Here is a 24337-nt window from a genome sequence, read left to right on the forward strand (position 1 = left end):
TGTGCTGATATGGAAAGATCTTTAAAATTTATAGGGAAAAAAATCAAGGTGCAGGATCCTGTGTGAAGTAGGCCAGTCATTTGTACATAGGGACAAAGAAAGTATAAATTTGTCTCCAAAGATAGGAGAAATGTTAGTGGCTACCTGTACGGAGGGCTAAGGGGGTGAGGGATGGAGGGAAACTTCACTGTATACTCTTGTCCCTTTGAAGCTTGTACAATGAACATATGCTGTCTATTCAAAATAAAAAGCATTAAAGAAGAAACGAAATGCCTTTGAGAGTTAAAATAGGAATCGTTTCATTGAATCAGATTTATTTCCTGTTAGGCTGTCTACGGGTCACACCTAACCTTGATCTTCTGTGAAAATATATCTTAATACACAATGTTTCAATCCCATAATAACACCAGGAAGGCCGTTAGAGTCCACTGGTGGAGAGAGGAATGTGCGACCTAGAAGGACCAAAGCGGTCTTTATTATTCATATTATTAATACCTCCCATTTGTTGACCAGGAGGCACTTTATTTATTTATTTATTTTTGGCTGTGTTGGGTCTCTGTTGCTGCGCACGGGCTTTCTCTAGTTCCGTCGAGCGGGGCCAACTCTTCGTTGCGGTGCGCGGGCTTCTCATTGTGCTGGCTTCTTGTTGCGGAGCACAGGCTCTAGGCACGCGGGCTCAGTAGTTGTGGCGCACAGGCTTAGTTGCTCTGCAGCATGTGGAATCTTCCCGGACCAGGGCTCGAACCCGTGTCCCCTGCATTGGCAGGCGGATTCTTAACCACTGCGCCACCAGGGAAGTCCCAAGAGGCACTTTTCAAATGTAATTTCTCCACCTCACATCATCCCAGAAGGTGGGTGTAAGGAAACTGAATGGCTTTTTAAATATAAACCAAACTGTGTCTGCCCCCTGCCATGTGAGAAGGGGCTCCTGGATCTCAGTGGTTCAGTCTTATCCCCTAATATTTTTCTTTCCCTCATGAGCAGTGGTTCTGAAACTTGAGCTGTCAGAAGACCCCCCAACCTCAAAGCCTCAGGAGGTCCAGAGTGGAGCCCTGAGCCTCATTGTCAAGTGACAGCACTTGGAGAAAGGCTGCTGAGGTCATCTGTCCCAATTACTGCTGTCCTCTCTCGGCCAGCCTCGAAGACTCAGCTTTCCCATTTGGGCCTCAGCTGGGCCTTTGAGCTTTCCATTGGTTTCCCATTGTGTGGAGGAATGTCAACTGGAGTATTTAAGTATAGGAATATACTGGATAAAGGAATATATAAATGTCCTACTAAGTAGCTAACCTGGGATCTGAACCCAGTTCTCTTACTCTGAGAGCCATACTTTCTCCACTATTTCAAATGTTGGGACAAAGAAGATTTCACGTTAACAGTATCTTTGCTGCTTTAAATATGGAGCAGGCAGTATGGGCTAATGTATAAGAAAACGTAACAGTAGATAAGAAACCCAGCTACATTATTTCCTAAAGCTTCAGAAAGGCCCAACCCTCCGTGGTCCCTGCACAGACAGAGTATGGGAGGTGAAGATGCAGACATCACTGGCTACGTCGAATCCCAGGTTTGCGAAAGTGACTGCAAAGTCCTAGCAGTGAGTGGGAACCCGCATGCCCATCCAAGTCCAGGAAATGCAGTCACCGCCGAGGCTGCGCTCAGAGCTTCCCTGTTGACTGAGGAGCAGACTGTGAGCTTTGACAGATAGGTGAAGTCAGAGGTTGGAGGGAGGCTGGCCCCGGGTTCAGAACACCCTCATGGCCAGCTCTGTTAGTGTGGACTGTGTTTACATACAGTGTGTGCAGTGGCAGTGCTTGTGCTGTGGAAGGGCGGGGATGTCCCCTGGCTGGGTGTCCCATGGAGAGCTTCACGGCACGCAGCTCCATGATGCTTCGTACAGTAGAATAGCTTCCATATGGTATAAACAAGATGGATTTTCTCGCCCAAGTATCAAAATAGAAAAAAAAAATTAAACAGTAGGTCTAATTATGAGCTGACACACTGAATTCCACAGGTCACAGATCATATAATCTGTTATGATGCAAAGAGGAAACATCTGAGGAAGTGCTTAGTGGATGACAAAAGTGTCATAAGTGTAAAGAGGTATTGTTTTTGTCCTTCTGCCCGGTTTTCTTTTGTCCCAACACCTGCCTTTCTTGGGTTCCAGTTAGGCAGGCACGGGTCAGTTTGGTTAGCTTAGAGTAAACAAAGCAACTCCAGGACTTTGACAAGAGCCATGACACTTAAATTCAAAAGCCAAAGTACCTTTTCGAATCTGAAGGCATAATATCTTAGCCAAGTTAGCTCTTCCTGTCTGGCCTGAAATTAATCCGCTGCGCTGCCCCCAGCTGCGCTGCCCACAGGGCTTGGAGAATTAGATTCCTCCCAGGTTACTGTTCTAGTACTGAGGTCAGGGAAATCACAGACTTTCACAGGCCAGGAATCTTCACTCTGCCTAGCGATTCAGTAATTTGCTAGTGAATAAATGGCAAAGGAATAAAGAAAATAGAAACATCACTGTTTTGCCCTTCCTGTGGAAATGTGTGACTCAGGCAATCATCAGTGGACAGAACCCATCCACTGCATCAATGGACAGAACCCATCCACTGCGTCAATGGACAGAACCCATCCACTGAAAGGTGAAAGGAGCTGAATCATCCCAAGGTGCCCGGGTGTCACCCACAGTCACTGGCTGCTGGTCACGGGGAAACAGGCTTCATACACTGTGGATACGGACAGCTTTCCCCAACTCCTGTGTCCTCTGGAGTTTTTAGGGGGGAAATGGTGAGGGCAGTTTTCTAGGTCAAATGTATTCAAAAACTTATTTGAATCAGACAAGGTTATTTTTTTCTGCAGCTCTTACGAGAGAGCCTTTACTAAGCTCCCGTGAATGAGAGCATAAAAGAAGCTTATTCTATGTAGCATTTCCCGAACTTCCTTAACCATGAAGCCCTTTTGGAAGGAGCATCTCATGGACTGTCCGTCCGTGGGGTCCAGCGTCCGGGTTCCTGCCTTCCAGCCCTCCGAGCCAGGGCGCTGTGAGGAACTCAGGCCTTGCAACCAGGCGGATGCTAGCTGACAAGTTATTCAAACCCCCCAGGCCTCAGTTTTTTAATCTATAAAGTGGAACCAATAAGTATCACATCATACACATTGCTGAGTTTTTGTTAGAATTAAAAGGAATGGTGTCTGTGCAAAGCCTGACACTGTCAACAGTAGATTTCCACTTCCCTGCATCCCCTTAGGACATAAATGCCCAGTTCTCCTTCCCTGTGTCCCCCTTGGGAAGGGCCTGGGCTCCCGCCTGCCCTCCTGTCTTTTGCTACTGGGTTGTTTGTTTTTATTTATTTTTTTATTAGGGAGAGGTTGTACCTTGCACCACCGTTTAATCCTCTGAGCATTATCTGCTCTCCTGAAGGACAAAGGTGGAGAGAGGTTATCTGTGTGGATTTCTGTCCTTGGAGGAAGGTCGGAGGGGTCAGAGCTCGTGGCGGAGGGGTGGGGGGTGGGGGGGGAGGGGCTCATCTCTGCTTCTCCTGCACGATCATTTGGTTCTGTGTATGCGGAAAACCAGGTTGGGGGAAAACCAGTTCCACCCAAAGGGTAGCTCCCAGCTCTGACCCAGGTTTAGCTGGTGGTAGGAGCCTGCAGGCAGAGCTGGCCCTGAGCCCTGTGAGGGGCTCCGGGGTAGTGGTTACAGGGGCCTGGGAAGTCCTCTCTCATCTCCAGCTAACACTGACCTGAAATTCTACCTCTGTGAGGACGCTCTTGAAGACAGTCGGTGTTGTATTGACAGAACAGGAAGCCGTCCTTGGAGGGGCTCCCCCTGGCCAAACACAGACAGGCTGAGTATTGAAAAGAATGACTACAGACAATGGAAACATGCATGCGATTTTGTGAGTTCATGATTCTCAAGGAAAAACAAGAAGATAGATACACCACAGAATGGGAGATTTTTGTAAATCATATACCTGACAAGCAACTTGTATCCAGAATATTTAAAGACTTTTAGAACTCAATAATGCAAGGACAAAGAACCCCATTAAATAATGAGCAAAGGATCAGAATCGACATTTCTCTGAAGAAGATGGACAAATGCTCAATAAACACATGAAAAGATATTCAACATCATTAGCAATCAGGGAAATGATAATCAAAACCATGTGGAATCTTCCCGGGCCAGGGCTCGAACCCGTGTCCCCTGCTTCACACTCTCCAGTATAGCTACAGTCAAAAAAAAGGAAAATGGTAAGGATGTAGAGAAATAGGAACCCCTGTGCACAGCTGGTGGGAAAGGAAAACGGTGCATCTGCTTTGGAAAACAGTCTAGCAGTTCTTTGAATGATTAAACACAGAGTCACCATGTGACCCAGCAATTCCACTCCTAGGTATACACCCAAGAGAAGTGAAGATGTACATCCTCATAAAAACTTGTATACGAATGCTCATAGCAGCCCTGTAAATAATAGCAAAAAAGTGAAAACAACTCAGATGTTTAATCAGCTGTGAGTAGGTAAATATGGAATATCCATAAGATGGAATATTGTTCAGCAATAAAAAGAAATGAAGTTCTGACAGGTGCTACAACATGGACGGATCTTGCAAACACTGCTAAAGTACAAGAAGCCAGACACAAAGGACCACATATCCTGTGATCCCACTTACGTGAAGAGTACGCAGATCTGTAGAGACAGTAAGTTGCCTGGTGGCTGCCTCCAGCTGGGAGGATTGGGGAAACAGAGATGCTAATGGGTCTACGCTCTCCTCTTGGGGTGATGAAAATGGTCCAACATTGGTTGTAGTGATGGTTGCACATCTGTAACTATGCTAGAAACCATGGACTTGTACATTTTTAAGGGATGAATTGTAGGATATGTGAATTATATCCCAATAAAGTTATTTTTTTAAACTTAACAGAAAAAAATCTTTAAAAAGATGCACAGAAAAGCAAACAACAAAAATCCTGAAACCCCTTTGTCATAATCAGTCACCAACTCTTGGTAATTAAAAGGGAAGAAGCATTTATCTGTATGAACTATTTCAGACACAGCCCTAGTCATGAAGGAAAGCTCTTCTTTTCAGAATGAGTCCAGCTAATAAATATGAAGGAATGGCAGAATTAAAAGAACATCAGTCTGTAATCCCAAGTGAAATATTGATTCAGACAAAGATCATCAAGGATGCTAACCCTGTTCAGTAAAGGAACGGGAACTGGGTCTCGCAGGGCAGCAGTGTTATCCCAGGGATTATTTGCTGGTCTGAAAGGGGAAAATGCAAATTTGCAAGGAGGGATGCAGCCGGACCTACTCAGCATCACAGCCGACTCTTAAGTGTTTCCTGGCAGCACCTGGCCTACAGCACCCCCCGCCCCCCGATCTTGAACCTGAATCCGATTAGGCATGTGGGTCCACAACCCAAGCTCTGAGTATTTCAGTAGCCACATTAAAAAGGTAAAAAGAAACAGATAAAGTTAATTTTGATAATGCATCTATTTAGCCCAATATATCCAAAATATTATTTCAATATATAATCAATAAATATATCACTGAAATATTTTATTTTCTTCTTTCGTACTGTCTTCAACATCTGGTGTGTATTTTACACTTATAATTCATCTTAATTCAGATGCTAAATTTTCATTGGCAATATTTGATCTGTATTTAAATTTCATAGCATTTACAGTTTAAAAAAGTATATTTACACACCCAAGTTGTTCCAAACATACTGAAAAAATTTCCAAAACTGAATCGAGTACCAAAAAAGAAAAAAAAGAAATAATTTTCCTTTAACATTTGCATTTGCATTGACAATTCAAAATTACATCAGTTCAATTTAAATTCACTTACTCTTGTTTCAACTCAATGGTGTTAACCTTAAGGTCAAAGGTTAGTTATTGCCCGACTTCCCTGGTGGTGCAGTGGTTAAGAATCCACCTGCCAATGCAGGGGGCACGGGTTCGAGCCCTGGTCTGGGAAGATCCCACACGCCACGGAGCAACTAAGCCCATGCGCCACAGCTACTGAGCCTGTGCTCTGGAGCCCGCGAGCCACAACTACTGAACCTGTGTGCTGCAACTACTGAAGCATGCGCCTAGAGCCCGTGCTCTGCAACAAGAGAAGCCACCTCAATGAGAAGCCCGTGCACCACAACTAGAGAAAGCCTGCGTGCAGCAGCAAAGACCCAACACAGCCAAAATTAAAATGTAAATAAATTAATTTTAAAAAAAAAAAGGTTAGTTATTGCCTAAATGGAAAAGCATCTCTTTAGTTTGAGGGTAGTTTTTGCAGTTAACTTACATAATGCTGTTTATTACTATTAAAATGTTCTGCCTATGTATTCATGTTAGGAAAGCTTTGTAAAATCATTATTATCGGTCTGTAGTCCAAAAATTTCAATTGCAAATAAATTCTCATACCTGTCTAGCTAGGACACAAATGTGAAAAAGTTCACTTTTTTTTAAAGAAATATTTTTTTATTTATTTGGTTGTGCTGGCTTTTCGTTGCGGCATGCAAACTCTTAGTTGCAGCATGCACATGGGATCGAACCCAGGCCCCTTGTATTGGGAGCGCACAGTCTTAACCACTGCGCCACCAGGGAAGCTCCCTGCTTAGTTTCACATTTTCAGTGAAGTTTTTAAGCATCAGGTTTATCTCATTCATATGCAGAGTGTGATTCTGGGGAGAAAACCCACATCACACAGCTGTTTGTTGCCTTTGATTATTGAATATTCGGCAAACAGTCCCTTTATCTCAAGAAATCCTTGAACTGGAGGTAAAGTAGGAGTAAAACTCTGCCAGTGAGCATTGGCACACATCATTACATTCCTTGTCCTTAATGGGTTCTTTCAACAAATCCATTAAACTGAGGATGAGTCATAGCATTGGCACACATTTAAGGAACAATTAAAAAAAAAACTATGACACTCTTCGCAGTGTCTGCTTCAGAAAACCGGATGCAAATATTTTCAATATGCATCATGCAACGGAACAAAGCAATAAGAGAAACATCAGTGTCATGTTTTAAAATTCCAGGGACTTCCCTGGTGGCACAGTGGTTGAGAGTCCGCCTGCCAATGCAGGGGACACAGGTTCGAGCCCTAGTCCAGGAAGATCCCACATGCTGTGGAGCAACTAAGCCCGTGGGCCACAACTACTGAGCCCACGTGCCACAACTACTGAAGCCCGTGGGCCTAGAGCCCGTGCTCCGCAACAAGAGAAGCCACTGCAATAAGAAGGCCACACACCGCAACGAAGAGTAGCCCCCGCTCGCCGCAACTAGAGAAAGTCCACACTCAGCAACGAAGACCCAGTGCAGCCGAAATAAATAAATAATTCCCCCAAATTCCTGATTTCCGCTAACATAGTTGGAGCGCCATCCATTGTGTTAGAAATGACACCTGTTTTTTTCACCTGTAGCTGGCGTTCTAAAAGACCCCAAAATGCCCGCCTTGGGCTCTATTTTCCAGGCCACGAATTGGCAACATTTCTTTCTACCTTTGCAAGTCTGCTGTTGGCCTGGTACGTGGCTTCAGCCTTGGACCAGCCCATGCCATCTTCCTTCACTTCATATCTTGTTCCATATTCGACTTGTTTAGGTGCATTTTAGATCTGTTTATTATTATTACCTTTTTAAAACCTAAATGATGTTTCGAGCAAATGAAAAATGGGTGTATTCTGAATACATAATATTGGCAACTTGCCACCAATTTTTCATGAATGTGAATTTTCTTTATCATAACATGCAGTGCCCACCCTGCTGTGTCAGTTGCTAGTTTCTTCAAGACACATTACAGATCGTTTCCTCTGATGCCCCATCCTGGTTTCTTCTTGTTTCACCTGCAGAACACCCCACAGGCTCTGCCAGCTTTCCACAGTGGTGCCTCATCTCAGCCTGAAGCCAGTGGGCTGGGAGCTTGGATTCTAACGGCTCCAACTAGGCCTCAGTTAACACATCTTCTAAATGGGAAAAAGAACAGAGATTACAGTAGCTGGTGGCATTGTGGCATACTCGAAGTGCATACCCTATCAGTGTAATGCGGTTACACAGATTAGTCACAAACACTGAAACACAGGATAAGATCAATCAATTTCTTCAGAAATCTTTCACCCACAAAATGGGTTAAAGTTTGACTGGGTTAAGTCTGTTGACTTGACCTCAAAGACACTTCCACATGGGCCATGCCCTGTGGTCTGGATTGCAGTTCTGAGTGGCGAATCTAAAAGCTAATATTTGCTCTGTCCTCATCTGTTATCCTCGGCCTAGTTCCACACTTCAAAAGAGAAGATGCAGCTTTACAGGATTCTATGCTGATCAAGCAAACTCCAGTGTCCTTGGGTCATTTAGCTGAAGGAGACATTGCCTGCAACAGCAATAAAAGTTACCCTGGACGTTTCCACCGAGAGAGAGAGGGAACCCGTGTGGCACCTCCCGTGGTCCCCACGTGTCACGCAGCTCCCCTACTGGGGGGAGAAACAGGACGGCCCCAACTTCACTCCACATTCCCTTCACCGAAGCCCCTGAGACAGGACAGGTCCTCACGCAGCTCAGAATAGCCCAGGGTTTGAGCCTGTGGCTTCCAGGTGCCAGAGGGAACATGCTTTTCTATTTTCACACACAGCTGGTACCGGCTGTGGAAATGAAGTCTTCCAGTGACTTTGGGTGGTGTGGGGAGTGGAAGGGGGAGGTTTTCTCTATCTAGTGACCCCAGATCTTACATGCCCCCCCCACCCCCACCGTCTCTGCGCTGCTCCCATGCTGGTCCCCCTCCAGTCTCCATCTGTCCCATGTGTGCTGCCTGAGAGCCCAGGAGATGCCAGGTGGCGCACCTGAGGTTCAGGGAAACTCAGACAGATGAAGACTCTGCTCACATTCCAGCAGAGAGACAGACAGACAGACAGACAGACGGACAAGGAGACAGAGAGAACGAGTTAATGCGCTTCTGCCAAGTGCCAGGAGGGGGAGGCAGGGTGATGAGATAGAGCAGGACGTGGACAGGGCGGGCTAGGCGGGCCCGCTGCTGCTTTGGGTGGGATCATGGGAGAAAGCCTCTCTGAGAAGCTGAGGCCTGAATCCCCAGCAGGAGCCGCTAGGGAAGGGTGTCGGGGCAGAGGAGATGGCAGAGAGGACCAAAACTCCTTTTGTTAGAGAAACAGCTGGGAGTCAGGGTGAGGGACAGGGCGGGTCACCCAGCACAGGTGTGTCCTGTCAGCTGGTGTCTCCGCCCCCTGGCACCTTCCCCATGGCCTCCGGGGAGGCCTCCCGGACTGGCTGAGTGAGCCCAGCTCCTAGACAGCGCTGTGCCATCAGCCGGGCCCCTTCACACAACAGCCGTGGGCTCACCGAGCGCCAGTCACCATGGACGCCCGGTGTCCTTTCTGCCCAAGGGGCTCAGAGCAAAGGGGGCGCAGGGAGCTGAATGCCTCATCCCTTCCAATCCATATGGTGAACCCTAACCCCCGTGTGATGGCATGTGGAGGGGGGCCTCTGGGAGGGGCTTAGGGTTAGGCGGGATCATGTGGGGAGGGGCTCTTACAAGATGAAGGGACCAGAGCCTTCTCTGAACCAGGAAGCGGGTCCCCACCAGACACCCAGTGGGCAGGTGCCCCGACCTTAGACCCGCAGCTCCCTGAACTGTCTGCTGCTTCAGCCCCCAGCCCGAGGAATTCTGGCTGAAGGCTGATGCCTCCGAGATTCAGGGTCCTGCCCAGCTTCCTTAAGGCCTGTGCCGGTGTCAGGGTAGGACAGCGCCGGGGGCCGCCCGCGGAGAGGTCACCGTGCGGGGACTGGGGTGTGGTCCCGGCCCAGGCGGTGGGCACTGAGACACCTCAGTTCTGGGGCTTTTCTCTGTCGGGCCCCAGGGGCTGGAGAATGAGGGGCGCATGTGCTGGTGGGACCCAGCGGGCCATGAGCAACCTGTGTCTTGGCTTTGCCTGTGCCTTTGGGTGCTGCAGGAGGGGAGCGAGGGGAGAGTGTTCCCCCGGGGACACAAATGCGGCTCTATCAAACCTGTCTGTCAGATGCCACCAGGCTGCGTCGCAAGCCAAGAGCTGTCACCCCGTGGGGACCCCTCCTGATGAGCCGGCGGATGAAGGCTCCTGCTGCAGTGGGGAGGGAGGATGCCCCCACGCACAGCTCGCCCAGTGGGGAACACTGATGGGGACCACACAGTGAGAGCTGCCAGAGGCAGAGAATGCCAGACACAGGCCCAGACGAAAAGGAAGACAGAGTCCCAGGCAGTTTGGGTGCTGGTGAGGGGAGAGGACCAGGGCAGTGGGCGCAGCAGGTGGCCAGGGAGCCACCAGGGCTCTGCCAGCAGCCTTGGGATGAGTAGAGTGCGCTGTCTCTGGCCGTGCAGCTTCCAGGCCTGCTCTCCGGAAAGTTCTGCAAGGTACTTAAGTCCTCTATAATAATTCCCTTGCTGCTTAAACTTGCTAAAGTGGATTCTCTTGTTTGTAACTAAGACTCCTGACCAATGTACTAGAACAGTGCCATCCAGTGGAACTTTCTGCCTTCATGGAAATGTTCTAGAATCTGGGCTGTCCAACCCGGGAGCCCTGGCCTCCTGCGGCCATAGGGCACTTGAAATGTGGCCGGTGTGGCCACAGAACCGAATTATGACTTTTATTTAATTTTAAGCAATTTAAATTTAAATAGACAACCGTGATGGGAGCGCACCCTATTGGACGGCACGGAATTATAAACTTAAGGTAGGGTGCGCCTTGAGATTAGCTGAGAACACACCGGCCAAGGTCACGGGGGTCAAATACCAGATAAATAGGCTGGACTTTCTCCAGGAGAACCAGAGCTGCTGAAGCTTTTCCTTTAACACAGTAAAGGGTTACGGGCGCCACTGTCTGTTGATAGAATTTTAAGCCTCAGTGTGGACAATGGGCTTGGGGGGCAGTGCTGCAGCGGGGAGCCCAGTCAGGAGGTCACTGTGGCTGCCCAGGTGAGCAGAGAGAAGCGGGGATAACGGGAATGAAAGGAAGCCCCGGCTCCGGAGGCGAACCAGCAGGATCTGAAGGTTGATGATGCGGGAGGGGCTGGGGGAGAGGCTCTGGACCCAAGGACGGATCCACCTCTGGATGGATCCTTTGGAAATGGTGTGAGTCAAAGTGTCTCCACTGAGTTCGGGGATCAGGAAGGAGCGGCAAGTTTTGGGAGGCTGGGGTGAAGACGCAGGTTCAGGATTGATGAACCAGGATGAAGTGCTTGGCAAATGTCCGCATGGTGACGAGCAGCCTGTAGTGGCCAGCAGCTTGGGTGTCCAGCCAGGGTAGGACTTGGTTGTTTTTGGAACTTAGAGCCACGCATGGTATTCTGCTCCTCCAACAGGGTTGATCCATGGAATCACAGGGATGCTTTAAAAATACAGGTATGCTCCAAATCTATTGTCTGAGCATCTCTCCTTGGTGGTTACTAGAGTCATTGATTCACAGCCATTTTCACCATCAAAGACCTTTTCTGAGATTGTTTTTCCTATGGACCTGTTTTAAGGAAGACTCTGTCTAATGAAGGTATATTTGTTAAGTAACTTTTCTGCCCTCTACAGGAACATTTTAAAAGTGCAGTTTAAAAATTTCCCCTTTGTGTGAGATAATTAAAGTTAATGTAAAACCAACCAAAGCTCAGAGGAGCCTGATGTGTTGCCGCGTAGGTTTCTGGTGTGTGTAAATTTATGCTTCTCACACAGCTTTTGGCAACGTTGACATAGATCTCAGACGCCCAGATCTGCCGGGAGCTCAGGCTGGCAGTCCCTGACCCGGGTATAAGGAAGCAGGGGCAGGATTAGGGACAGCTGCCATCCCCCCCACCACCCCAGGGAAGCTACGATCTGGGAGGGGTGCCGGGGAGGGAGGGGACACTTTCAACACTGCGCTCTAGTGGCACATTGTGACAATTGCAAACTCGCAGAAAGCCCTTGCTCTGTGCCCAAGGCTGTAGTGAAGCTTTGGGGGGAGGAAATGAACTCATGTGACCCTCCCTGCCCTGCAGTACCTGCCCCCCACCGCCGTGTGCTGACCCACTGGTGACGCCTTCTCCAACCCTGTTTGAATTTGCCCACCGCTGCCCACCTTGTCCTCTGTTTCTCCCACAATGCTTCTCCCCGTTTGAGAGCCACATCCTCTGTGTGATTTGTTTCTTCTGCTTCCCCTCACTAGGAAAAAGGCTGATGGAGGGCAGAGAGCTTTGTCTGCTTTGTCTGCTTCCCTGGTGCCCAGCGAAGAGCTGGTGTCAGGAAATGTTTGTGTGAATCAGCCAGCAGATCCAGAGCCGTCCGATGCAGAACCTCCCTGGCTGTGGCTCAGGGCCCTGCCCTTCCTGGACAGCTCTGGACAGCCCCTGCGGTGGGCCCTCCCCTTTCAGCGCTTCCATCAGCCATCAGGAGGCTGAGACCCCGCCCAGGGGTCACTGCCTTCTCCCATTTCCGCAGGGGGTCCTGGAAGGTTTTGTTGGAGGAAACTGAAGTCTGGAGTCACTAGAACATTTGGGGGATGTGGGAGCCTGAGTCCCAGCCTGTGAACTGTAGTCTGGGTGGCGTACTGACCTCTGGCTTCCTTTTGTCTAAAATATCAGGGACAGTCGCTTGTCCGGTTCCTGTGAGGCCAACGTTTATTATTTTATCATTAATCTTCTCAAGGGCTTAGACATTAAACTTTCACTACTGTTCATATCAAAGTCTTTTAGATCGAGTTCTATGTGAGTCTGGGTTTCCTTGGACGTTTTCCAGGTTTCACTGGGGATATTTTGTAACTAGGCGAGAGTTTACGTTGTTAGCAAAACCTTAGGCTCTAAAAATGTGTTGTAAAGTTATGTGAAGAGCTTAACTCTGCTCTTAATTTCTCTTAAGAAAATCTTTTCTTTAGTCTGAACACTTACTTATACAACTGTTATTTAGGACTAAAAACAAACCTGATTGATCCAGTTTCCAAGTCCATAAAGAAGCAGAGTTTGCAAGTCTGTGGGTTTTGACGTGTCTCCGTGTGATCAAAGTTTCCAATTTCACAATCTATCCCTCAGCCCAAAGCAGAACCCAGGAGAGCTGAGATCACGGGCCAAACTGGCTTCCTATTCCCTCAGCAAAGAAAACCCCGTGTGTTAAAATTTGGGGAAAACACCGAAATAAACGGAACTTGCTGCCAACAATGACGTTTTGGAGCTAAAACCACAGCTATGATTTGGAAATCGTGGCTTTCTTGCCCAAGCTCAGGTGTGATAAAAACAGCATAGTGAAGATGGTTTCTCTGCCAAACATTTATTTGATGTCTCTTCTCACCATGGTAAAGGACAAACACATGCCCACACTGGACATATGTCGTAAATGAGCATTCTTGATTTTGGATCCTGAATTATAGCCACTATTGGGGAATCAATTAAATAAAATTCAAAAGTCATGGGCTCAACACTGAAAGGTTGGTAACATCTGTTGCTGAGGAGAACCAGCAAATCTTAAGGATTAGTGCACGTTTTGAATTCCCTTCCTGAATAAAATGGCAAGTTCCCTTGGTCCGCTCTGCTTTTCCCTCAGAGCGCAGGCCACCTTGGCATCTACCATTTATGTGCTGTTACTGGTTTGCTTTTTCTCCCCTGCTGGAAGCTTAGCGTCACCAGAGGAGGGCCCTGTCCTGTGGCTGCGGAACCTCTTAGGACAGCGATGGGACTGTGGTCCAAGCTCAGGAAATGTGTTTTGATTGAGCGAATCTCTGCTATGAGGGATCATCTGTTTAGTCTGAGTTTCTACATGCCAGTGATGAAATGACTGACACTATGTGAAAGCACTGACAAGCTGAAACAGCTGGGTCAGTTGTCCTCCCATCAGTGGAGGTGGCCTCGACCCTTGTATGGCCAAGGAATCCGAGCCCTGGGATGGGGACGCCTCCACACCACACTGGCAGCAGAGCCCGACCCCCTGCCCAGCCTCTGACTCGGGATCCTGAGTCACAAGCTGCCCTGACATCTGCCCTCGTACACGAGATTTACTCATTTTACCTAGGAGGTCACAGACCGGATAAAACACCAGGGATTTGGTGGGCGGCATAACTGGGTGACCCGGGGGCTGCCTTGGAAACCAGGAGCACAGGCCCGAGGCTCCCTTACCCGCCTCATGTTTCCAGCATCTTGGGAAGCAAATACGGCCAATGGTCTGGGTTGGCATTACTTAGGACAAGTGGCAAAGCTGGATTTGCAAGTATAGATACAATGCTCTGCATGAAAGGTACCTGGAGGACCAGGTTACATCCTGCAAAAGACGCATGTGTGCGCTTGCGGTTGAGTTAGCGGGACGTCCCCCGAGACACTGCACAGCCAGGGAGACAGGACTGCGTCCCCGTCCCGGGCAAAGGATGGCTGTTTGCCTGCAGCCCTTTATAACTGGTGTTTCCCAAGTCAGGCCCCGGCTGTCACACAGCCCTCTGGGCAACCCTCGGCCTGGGCCATACTCCACCACCCCCGTGAGATCGGGGAGCCAGGGGACTGACGCACACGGGGTCTCGCTGTTTGCTATGGGGGTGGCTGGGCTCTGACCCGGAGTCTCGTGTCTCGGTCCGGCATCCACGAGACTGCGGCAGGTAACTTGTCAGCTTCTGAGAAAGCAAAGCCCCAAAGCAACACAGTTCCTGAATCTCGTCCCCCTGTGAACCACACACAGGCTGAAACGTGTGGCCAGATCTTCGCTGGCCCGGCAGACAGAGTGACGGGCCCCCGCAAAGATGTCACGTGCTGGTGCCGGGGCAAAGGGGAGCTGAGGTGGCAGGTGGAATTCAGGTTGCTAACCAGCTGGCCTTACAGAAGGGAGCGTGTCCTGGGTGCTCCAGGTGGGTGACAGATGTGAGGACCGTAGCTTCGGCCCCTGCGGCTGGCTCTGAGGCTGGAGGGACACTGGAAAAGGGCTGGAAAGGTCTCCCCTGGAGCCCCCAGAAGCAATGCAGCCCTGCCCACACCCTGATTTCACCCCATGGGACCCATCTGGACTTGTGACCTCCAGAACTATCACATAACGAATTGTTCAGCACCACCAGGTTAAGGGAATTTATCACAGTGGCAACAGAAGATAACACACATCGGATGTAAGAGATGCTTTCTCCAATTCAATCTCTTCCAGTTGGCGTTTTCTGAGCACGCTCTGGGGCAGCAGGAGAAAGAATTCCTTGGGCGTTATTGTTGGCCCTGAAATTCAGCTCCACCTGCACCGTGAGGCTGTAGGATCTCGGGAAGATCCCTCAGCTGCTGGGGAAGCAGCCCCCAAACGATGGCAGAGATGTGTGCGTTGGGGGGGTCCCACCGGCTGACACACGCAGGTTAGGAACTGACCAAGAGGGAAGAAGAAATTAGGTTGCAGAGCTCACGACCGACAGCGTAGCTTCTTGTTTTATTACTGTACGAAGAAAAGCTGGGCGTGAGGTGGCAGGTGGTACACCTGGGAGAGACCGCGGGGATGGCGCCCAGCAGCCCACCCGGGCCACCTGCTTCGTTACCAACATGCCCATCCCGTCTCCTGCCGGGCTGCACGGGGAGCAGACGCACACACATGTGCTCACACACACACGTGTGCACAAACACACACACCACCCAACGCACTTGGGCATGTGCTTACACACCCACACGTGCACGCACGCGCGGCCCCGTGCACGCACAGCTCTCAGGGTGGGGGATGGCCGTGCCGCCTGCCCCCATGAAGAGGCCAGCTGGTGGCAGCAGAGGCTGGGAGCAGCCAGAAGGCGGTGCAAGGGGACGGGGGAGGGCCTGGTAAGAAGCTCACCTGCAGACTGTTATTCTTGACAGGACAGAAGTCCAATATCACAGTAATGCTAGAAAAATATTACACTTCATAAAACCCGTTTATTAAAAAAATCTATTCAGAAAGTCTGGAAAGCGTAATAAATATCGTAGAGTGGCCGCCCATCTCCAACATAAAATATAAAGCGTGAACATGAGAGTCCCCTGTAAACACGGATGCGGGCAGGGACACCAAGTGCTGGCGGTGTCCTCGGGAGAGCGCGGGCTCGGCTGCAGCTGGCGGGTCCCTTCCCGGTGATGCCCTGAGCCTGCGGGTGGCTTCTCCTCGTCACTCAGGGCCTGCGGCGTCCTTTCCATTCTAGAATCTCACGGCTCTCAGAGCGGTGAGGGCCACCAAACCACGTGGGTGAGGACGAGTGCAGATCAGATCCCTCCTGTGCTGGAGGCAGCCAGTGAAGCAAGGCCACCACCCCAGAGCGGCGCTGGGTCACGCCACTAGTGAGCAGGGCCAGCTCGCATCGGACCCGTGGCCACTCGAGCCCTGACAGCCTTCCGCGCAGCAACACACACGCGGGTGGTCTGAAATCACGCCCCACTGCCCCTGGGGAACAAGTGAAACCTCACTCTTGCCCCGTGTGACGTGGGGGGCAGCATTGGGCAAAGCTCTCCCTCTGGGGGGCATCAGGTGTTTCTCTTAAAGTGGGCAGGCGCCGGGGTGGATGGGACTACAGTGGGTGCCACGGAGGGGGACCGGCAGGGCCGAAGGCCTGAGACCCCGGGCTCGGGTTTATCACAACCAAGTCTGTGGTTCTGGTGATCCAGAGGGGGTCTGACTCTACAGGAGGGCAGGGCAGCCAGTTAACTTGCTGGGCTGTCACACCACGTGTGCAGATCCCACAAGGCCTTGCGTGAATGGTGGAGGTGCCCCATACAGGTGAATAACGCGGTGATCGCACCTTCATTCACATACCGACTGCCGGTTAGGAAGCCCAGCCACTGGCTACTTGAGACTTAAGCCAGTTCAATTAAACACAGGCTCTCAGCTTCTCTAGGCTGCCTCTCTGCAGAAGGGTTTCAAGTACCACTTTGTTTTGCAGAAGGGCGAGGGAATGGAGGTATCTCAGGGCATTCGAGTTGGTTCAGGAGAGAGTGGGGAAGAGCCGGGGTGCCCCTGCCACTGGCAGGGTCCGGTGCGGGCGAGTCCCGGGGTCCCCGCGGGGCTCTGAACAGTCAGAACTAAGGCTGCACACGTAAGGGGGCTGGTGTGATGCACAGAAAACACGTGCTGGCCGCTCTCCCAGCCATGCTTCATCTCTGTCTCTCTGTTCTGTCCCCTTCCATCACAACACACGGACTTCAAGCAAACCAGCAACGTGCCAACAAGCCCAGGACAGAGGCCCAGGCGGCTGATGGACCGGCCGTTGCCTGTGCGGCAAACACAAGATACAAGGACCACTGTCGATTTCTGGGAGGGCAAAAATCTGTGACCTGGGGCCACCCAGGTTTTCCTAAGTTTCTAATAACAGACAAAATAGTTCTGACCTAAAACAAAACTATTGTGGGTGGAAGTCTTTTGAGCCTTGGGAAAAAGCACTTTCTATTGAGAAATATGCCAAGTGCCCAAGAGGGCTTTGTGAGAAAACAGGTACATGAATCTGTCCCCACCTTTTTATTCCTTGTGGTTCTGAGGAAAAAAAAAAAAAAAAAAAAAGGCCCACGGGATAATGAAAGCTTCTGCGATACATTTATATTTTCAGGTCTGAAAACCATTAGACCAAGCTACGGAGCTATTTTTTAGAAGGCGGCATTGTTTTTGTTTTTGTCGGTCGAGTTGGGTACCAGAGTGAGTTGAAATGGAGGGACTTTCAGAAATTGTCTTCTTGGTGAAAACCCGGCTGAGACCAACAGGTGCCCCCCCTCCCCCCGAGGGCAGGGGGTGCCCAGCGATGCTGGCCAGTCACAGCACGGTGGGCAAGGGCCCTCCAGTCAGCCGGCTGGTGGCCCCCTGGTTTGGGGCCGGCTGGGAGGACACAGGCCTGTCCTCCAGGCCCCGGCGGTGGCTTGCCCTGCATCACACCCACTTCTGTGTTCACACGCCCCGGGGGAAACATTAAATATCCCTGACATGTCAGGTGAGGACAGACCTGTGCAACAGAAACACAAAGCACGACACAAAAGCACAGCTTCCACAAAGGGCACCCCTGCTCTCAGCAACACACCCTCTGCTCCCCTCTGGCCCTGAGCAGGGGGCAGGGGTCTCCAGCGGAACCGAGAATGGACTGACGGGAGGCAACCCAACTGAGGGTTCCCACGGGCCACAGGGTTTCCATGAAAGGGGAAAACCAGCACTTAGGGAAGCCCAGGCCCTCTCGGAAGCTCGGGGCGGCCGCGGCGACCCTTGAGCGGGGAGGGGAGTGTGACGAAGCCGCTCCTGCAGACCCCGGTCCTCAGGAGAACGCGAAAACATGGGCCCAAGTTGGGCTGGCTCCCTCCCGGGGACGCGAGCGATTCTTGTGAAACGTGGCCACCGAGGGGAAGTTGCTGCTCCCGGGGCCAGGGTGGCCTCGCCCCATCAGATCTGCAACGGGAGAGAACATGGGGGCCTCAGTCCCAAGTGGGGGGCAATGAGACGAGGGCTCTTTGGATCATCTGGAGGGACCAGGCGTCTGCTCCTAGGTGCCCTGTGCCCACTGGCCACTCAGCCGTGGGCAAGGGCAGAGGCGCAGAAGCCGGGCCCCCAGGGCTCTGCCGTTAACTGTCACCTTCGCACCGTGACACCTGGGCTGTGTGTGCTGGAAATCAGACCAGGTCACTGACTTTATAACTGGAAAACACGTGTCTCCATGGAAACACAAGCCATGACAGTGCAAGACCCACGGGCTGGAGGAGCCTCCAGGCACTCGGCACGGTCTGCGGTGGAAGGACTCCGTCTGGTTGGCTGGGGGCGGAGATGGCAAGGTCGGCACAGCCAGGCGTCAGGAGGTCACCCGCCTGGATCCTCTCCGGCTGCCCGAGAAGGTGCAGGATGAGCGGGCGCCGGGCTCGGCTACAGCCGCGTAGACGTGAGTCTCTTCATGCCCCGGCGCTGGGCCAGGCTGGAGGACAACACGGGCTCCAGCCGCGGGGCCTGGGGGGCTCTGTTCAGAGCAAAGTAGGTGGCGGCCATCGCTCCCTGCAACACAAGGGAGCGGCGGTGACGCGGTGCCGGCCCCCGACCCGGCCTGGGCCTTGCCGAGCCTGGGCTACGGGAGGCCTTCCTTCAGGACCACGGAGCACCGGCTCTCAAACATCAGGGTGTTGTTCTGATTGCCGTGTCCACCCGCCCCCCTGACCCCATCTGTGAACCGTGCGGTGACTGGGGGTAGACGCTCTGGGCTCCCGGGGAGCCCCGGGGTGATGTCCTCCCGGCCCCCGATCCGCTCTGCGGCTGCTGGGTCCCTGGGGTGCCCTCCTGGCAATGGCACCCCAGCTCTGCCAATCTTGAGGATCCGGGACCAACCTGGGTGACTGGGCCCCTCCTGGAGCAGCTCTAAACCCTCGGGTGGTCTTGAATGGGCGGCTCCCAGCAGGAGAACCCCAGCCGCTGCACGGCTGGGGGCACAGCACACCTCCCAGAAGAGGGGCCACCCCTTCTGTGTTAACAGAAGTTGTCACTTGTTCAGAGTCTGGCATGTGACTGCATGTATGGGATGAACCAAGTAACCGTAAATACACCTGGGATGCCTACCTGGGCCTGTTGCGGGTTCCCTTCCGGCACCCCGTGACCCCTGGGGTTAGCCATGCAGGTATCGGGGCAGCTCTCCGGAGTCCCCGCTCCCACCATTCTGCCGTGGGGACCAGTGGTCGGTACCTTCACCAAGTGGACGTCCTGTCTGCGGAGCTGGTTTGGGGACAGGTACTCTCTGTTCACAATCCACGGGTGTCTGAGGACTTGAACTGCTGTCAGGCGCTGCTGAGGATCCACATGGAGCATCTTGGATACGACATCCTGTGGGGGGAGGGCAGTGGGTGCTGCTGCTTCTCAGGGGCTTTCAGCAAAAGTCCTCCCCTGCTCACGGCGACACCCAACCACCGTGCTGACAGTGAAGCTCTGTGCCTGGGGCCGAACGTTTACCCCCAGGTTTATATACATGTGAATTTTTTTTTAAAGTTTTAACCGTCGTCAACTTGGCGGATCACCCCAGGTTCATACAGTATTAAAGATTTTATGTCTGAAGAGAAATCAAATGTGGAAACGTTCAATAGCGGGTGTAAGTTACTGAAATATCATTTGAGTAAAAACAATAATCTTCCAAAGGGAGAAGCTGAAATAATGACTATCCCACAGATATAAACCAATCATAACAATGTCCTCAGTTACATTTTATCACATATAATAAATATTACTATCCTCAAATCCACAAATATTTGCTGCAAATAATCACCAACTGTGGAATTAACAATCTGCTGCCGTTACTTGTGTCCAAAGGGACTCATGTTCCATAGAGGTGATTTTCTTATTTGAGTTTGTTCGTTTTTTGTTTTTTGTTTTTTGTGGTATGCGGGCCTCTCACTGCTGGGGCCTCTCCCGCTGTGGAGCACAGGCTTCGGACGCACAGGCTCAGCGGCCATGGCTCACGGGCCCAGCCACTCCGTGGCACGTGGGATCTTCCCAGACCGGGGCACGAACCCGTGTCCCCTGCATCGGCAGGCGGACTCCCAACCACTGCGCCACCAGGGAAGCCCTGATTTTCTTATTTGATTGTAACGTAACAGCAACAAAAACTCCTACAATGGGTTTAAAGACTGAGCTCCACTTTAGATATACATGTGGCAATACATGCAAATGTGTGTACCTACATGTACACACACGTACAATTAGAACTGTGAGTTGCATCTGCATGGAATTCATGAGACTGTCTTCACACGCTTGAGGCACCTGCTCCTGTGAGTCATCAGGGCTGTCCTTGGGGGAAAGAGGGTGAATATTACATCCCTGTTTTGTAGGTGAAGACGTGATGTGTATAGTTGTTCACCAAGTGCCCAAGGAAGAGCCTCGGCGAGAATCCGTGCTTTTCCGCTAGCCTCCTCTCCTTTTACTGTTCCCATCACATTCCAAAATGAAATGAAATCAGTTAGAGTATCTGTTTAATGTGAAGTTGCATCACTCAACAGAATCTGTGATCATAAACCGCAACAAAGAAATATACACTAATAAAATGTCCTTCTGCAGAGAAATACAATGCCTTTTGATATTTGATAACATTAATCTTGGTAACTTCTTGAAACAAATATCTCCTGGAAGGACTGTTCTCCCCATTTCCATGTGTGGAAAATGAAAGCAGGGAGACCTTTATTGACTTGATCAAGAACTCACAGTAGGGAATTCCCTGGCGGTCCAGTGGTTAGGACTCCGCACTGTCACTGCCGAGAGCAGGGGTTCAGTCTCTGGTTGGGGAACTAAGATCCTGCAAGCTGCGTGGTGAGGCCAAAAAAAAAAAAGCTCACAGTAAAGCAGTGTGTTTTTATACAGTGCATGCAGGAGGCGGATAAAGTATTATAAAAACATACAAATCCGTAGGCTTTGCCTGTTTTCGGAGGATTGGAGGTTTTGTTGTGTGGTGAGCACAGAGTGGGGAAAGGCCCAGGGGAACAAGCAAGGGGAAGATATGGCAGGGAAGGAGCAGGGAGAAATCGGCAAAAGGTCCTGGGAGGCAGCGAAGCCCTCTCCCTGCAGCTGTGACCTTGGTAATGTGTCCCGCATCTGACGAACTCCTTTCCTGCCACCTTTTCCCTGCCCTTCACTCCTGCTTGAAATCACCTCTCAAGGAAACCACCAGCACCCAAGTCCTGGTCGGTGGCTCTACTGTGGGAACCGGAACTAAGACAATTCCCATACCCATTCAAAACAGAGTGGAAGGAAGGAGCAATGCGGGTGTCAGGGTGAGACACAGGGGAAGTGCTCACTAAATGCCAGCTGCCATTACCTCCACCATCACCTCCACCATGACCTCCACCATCTGCTCCACCATCACCTCCACCATCACCTCCACCATGACCTTCACCACCACATCCGCCATCACCTCCATCATCACCTCCACCATCACCTCCACCACCTCCTCCACCATGACCTCCACCATGACCTCCACCATCACCTCCACCACCTCCTCCACCATCTGCTCCACCACCTCCTCCACCATCACCTCCACCATCTGCTCCACCATCACCTCCACCACCTCCTCCACCATCACCTCCACCATGACCTCCACCATCACCTCCACCATGACCTTCACCACCACATCCGCCATCACCTCCATCATCACCTCCACCATCTGCTCCACCACCTCCTCCACCATCTGCTCCACCACCTCCTCCACCATCACCTCCACCATCTGCTCCACCATCACCTCCACCATCACCTCCACCACCTCCTCCACCATCACCTCCACCACCTCCTCCACCATCACCTCCACCATGACCTCCACCATCACCTCCACCATCTGCTCCACCATGACCTCCACCATCACCTCCACCACCTCCTCCACCATCACCTCCACCACCTCCTCCACCATCACCTCCACCATCACCTCCACCATTACCTCCACCATCACTTCCACCAGCACCACCACCATCCACCATCACCTCCACCATCACCTCCACCATCACCTCCACCATCACCTCCACCATCACCTCCACCATCACCTCCACCATCACCTCCACCATCACCTCCACCATCACCTCCACCATCACCTCCACCATCACCTCCACCATCACCTCCACCATCACCTCCACCATCACCTCCACCATCACCTCCACCATCTCCTCCACCATCACCTCCACCATCACCTCCACCATCTCCTCCACCATCACCTCCACCATCACCTCCACCATCTCCTCCACCATCACCTCCACCATCACCTCCACCATCTCCTCCACCATCACCTCCACCATCACCTCCACCATCTCCTCCACCATCACCTCCACCATCACCTCCACCATCTCCTCCACCATCACCTCCACCATCACCTCCACCATGACCTTTACCACATCCGCCATCACCTCCACCATCACCTCCACCATGACCTTTACCACATCCGCCATCACCTCCACCATCACCTCCACCATGACCTTTACCACATCCGCCATCACCTCCACCATCACCTCCACCATCTGCTCCACCATCACCTCCACCATCTGCTCCACCATCACCTCCACCATCTGCTCCACCATCCCCTCCACCATCTGCTCCACCATCACCACCATCTGCTCCACCATCTGCTCCACCACCTCCTCCACCATCACCTCCACCACCTCCTCCACCATCACCTCCACCATCACCTCCACCATGACCTCCACCATCACCTCCACCATCACCTCCACCATCTGCTCCACCATCACCTCCACCATCTGCTCCACCATCTGCTCCACCACCTCCTCCACCATCACCTCCACCATCACCTCCACCATGACCTTCACCACCACATCCGCCATCACCTCCACCATCATCTCCACCATCACCTCCACCATCACTGTATGAGGTCACAGAGAGATGGTAATGGCAGAGCTGGAATCAGAATTTCTCCTCCTCTGGTCATTTTATAGAAACATAGGAGATAGACTGTTGATGCTGTTTCTTACTGTGGTTGGACTATAATTTACTATTTGATTAGAGAGGAACTCCAAGTCTGATGGACAGAGAAACAGGGCTGGTCACACATGGTGCAGCTGCAGAGAAGCCCCAATTCAGAGTATTTTTTAATAACAGGAATACACCCCTGTACCAGAGCTTTACTTGATCAGTCTGTGAACACTCAGGGCTATCATTTTGCAACATCCCTAAAAGTGTGATGGTTAATTTTCTCCGTCAACTTGGTTAGGCCATGGTACCCAGTGTTTGGTCAAACACCCGTCTGTTTTATAATAATTATAAACGGAGTACAATCTTTAAAACTTGTGAATCACTATGTTGTGCACCTGAAACCTACATAATGAACTATACATCAATGAAAAAAAAGAAAAACAAAACAAAACAAAAAACACTCGTCTAGAGAACTCCCTGGTGGTCCAGTGGTTAGGACTCTGCCCCTTCACTGCCGAGGGTGCAGGTTTGATTCCTGGTTGGGGAAGTAAGTTCTCACAGGCCGTGTGGTGAGGCCAACCGTCCCCCCAAAAAACAAAGAACCAGTAGTGATCTAGATGTTTCTGTGAAGGCAACATTAACAAGTAAATGTCAACTTCTCCATAATTTGTGTGGGCCTCATCCAATCAGTTGAAGGTCTTTAGTGAAAAAAGACTTTAGTCCCCGAAGGAAAAAGGAATTCTGCCAGAAGATGGCCTTTGGACTAGAGCTGCAACATCTACTCTTCCCTGAGTCTCCAGGCTTCTGGCCTGCCCTATAGATTTTGGACTTGCCTCCACAATTCCATAAAAATAAATCGCTCATCTTCTGTCTTAATCTCTCTCTGTCTCTGTCTCTATACATACACATCCTACTGGTTCTGTATCTCTGGAGAACCCTAATACACCAAGACTGTAGAAAATGTGAAAAGTGCTATGAAATATTTTTACAAAAATTTTCTTTTAGCTGTGTGTCTTAAAAAAATCTATGAGTATAAAATATCTATATTA

The 24337-nt window shown here is 51.0% G+C and overlaps 1 protein-coding gene across 3 annotated transcripts in view; it reads right to left on the reverse strand.

Annotated features, from left to right (window-relative positions):
• Positions 1-18759: 18759 nt before the first annotated feature.
• The window catches only part of RPS6KA2 (ribosomal protein S6 kinase A2), a 369352-nt gene continuing 363774 nt past the window's right edge, over positions 18760-24337 (reverse strand). For 2 of the 3 annotated variants that reach the window (XM_007445912.1, XM_007445913.1), the window contains 2 exons: positions 19581-19718; positions 18760-18902 (listed from right to left, as the gene is read on the reverse strand). In XM_007445912.1, the coding sequence (XP_007445974.1) occupies positions 18777-18902; positions 19581-19718 (264 nt within the window). In that variant the 3' untranslated portion in view covers positions 18760-18776. The remainder of the gene's footprint in view (positions 18903-19580; positions 19719-24337) is intronic. The other variant, XM_007445911.1, reaches the window with a different exon arrangement.

This window comes from Lipotes vexillifer, unplaced genomic scaffold (genome assembly GCF_000442215.2).
Source record: "Lipotes vexillifer unplaced genomic scaffold, Lipotes_vexillifer_v1.1 scaffold459, whole genome shotgun sequence".
In the NCBI taxonomy this organism is placed as follows: Eukaryota; Metazoa; Chordata; class Mammalia; order Artiodactyla; family Lipotidae; genus Lipotes; species Lipotes vexillifer.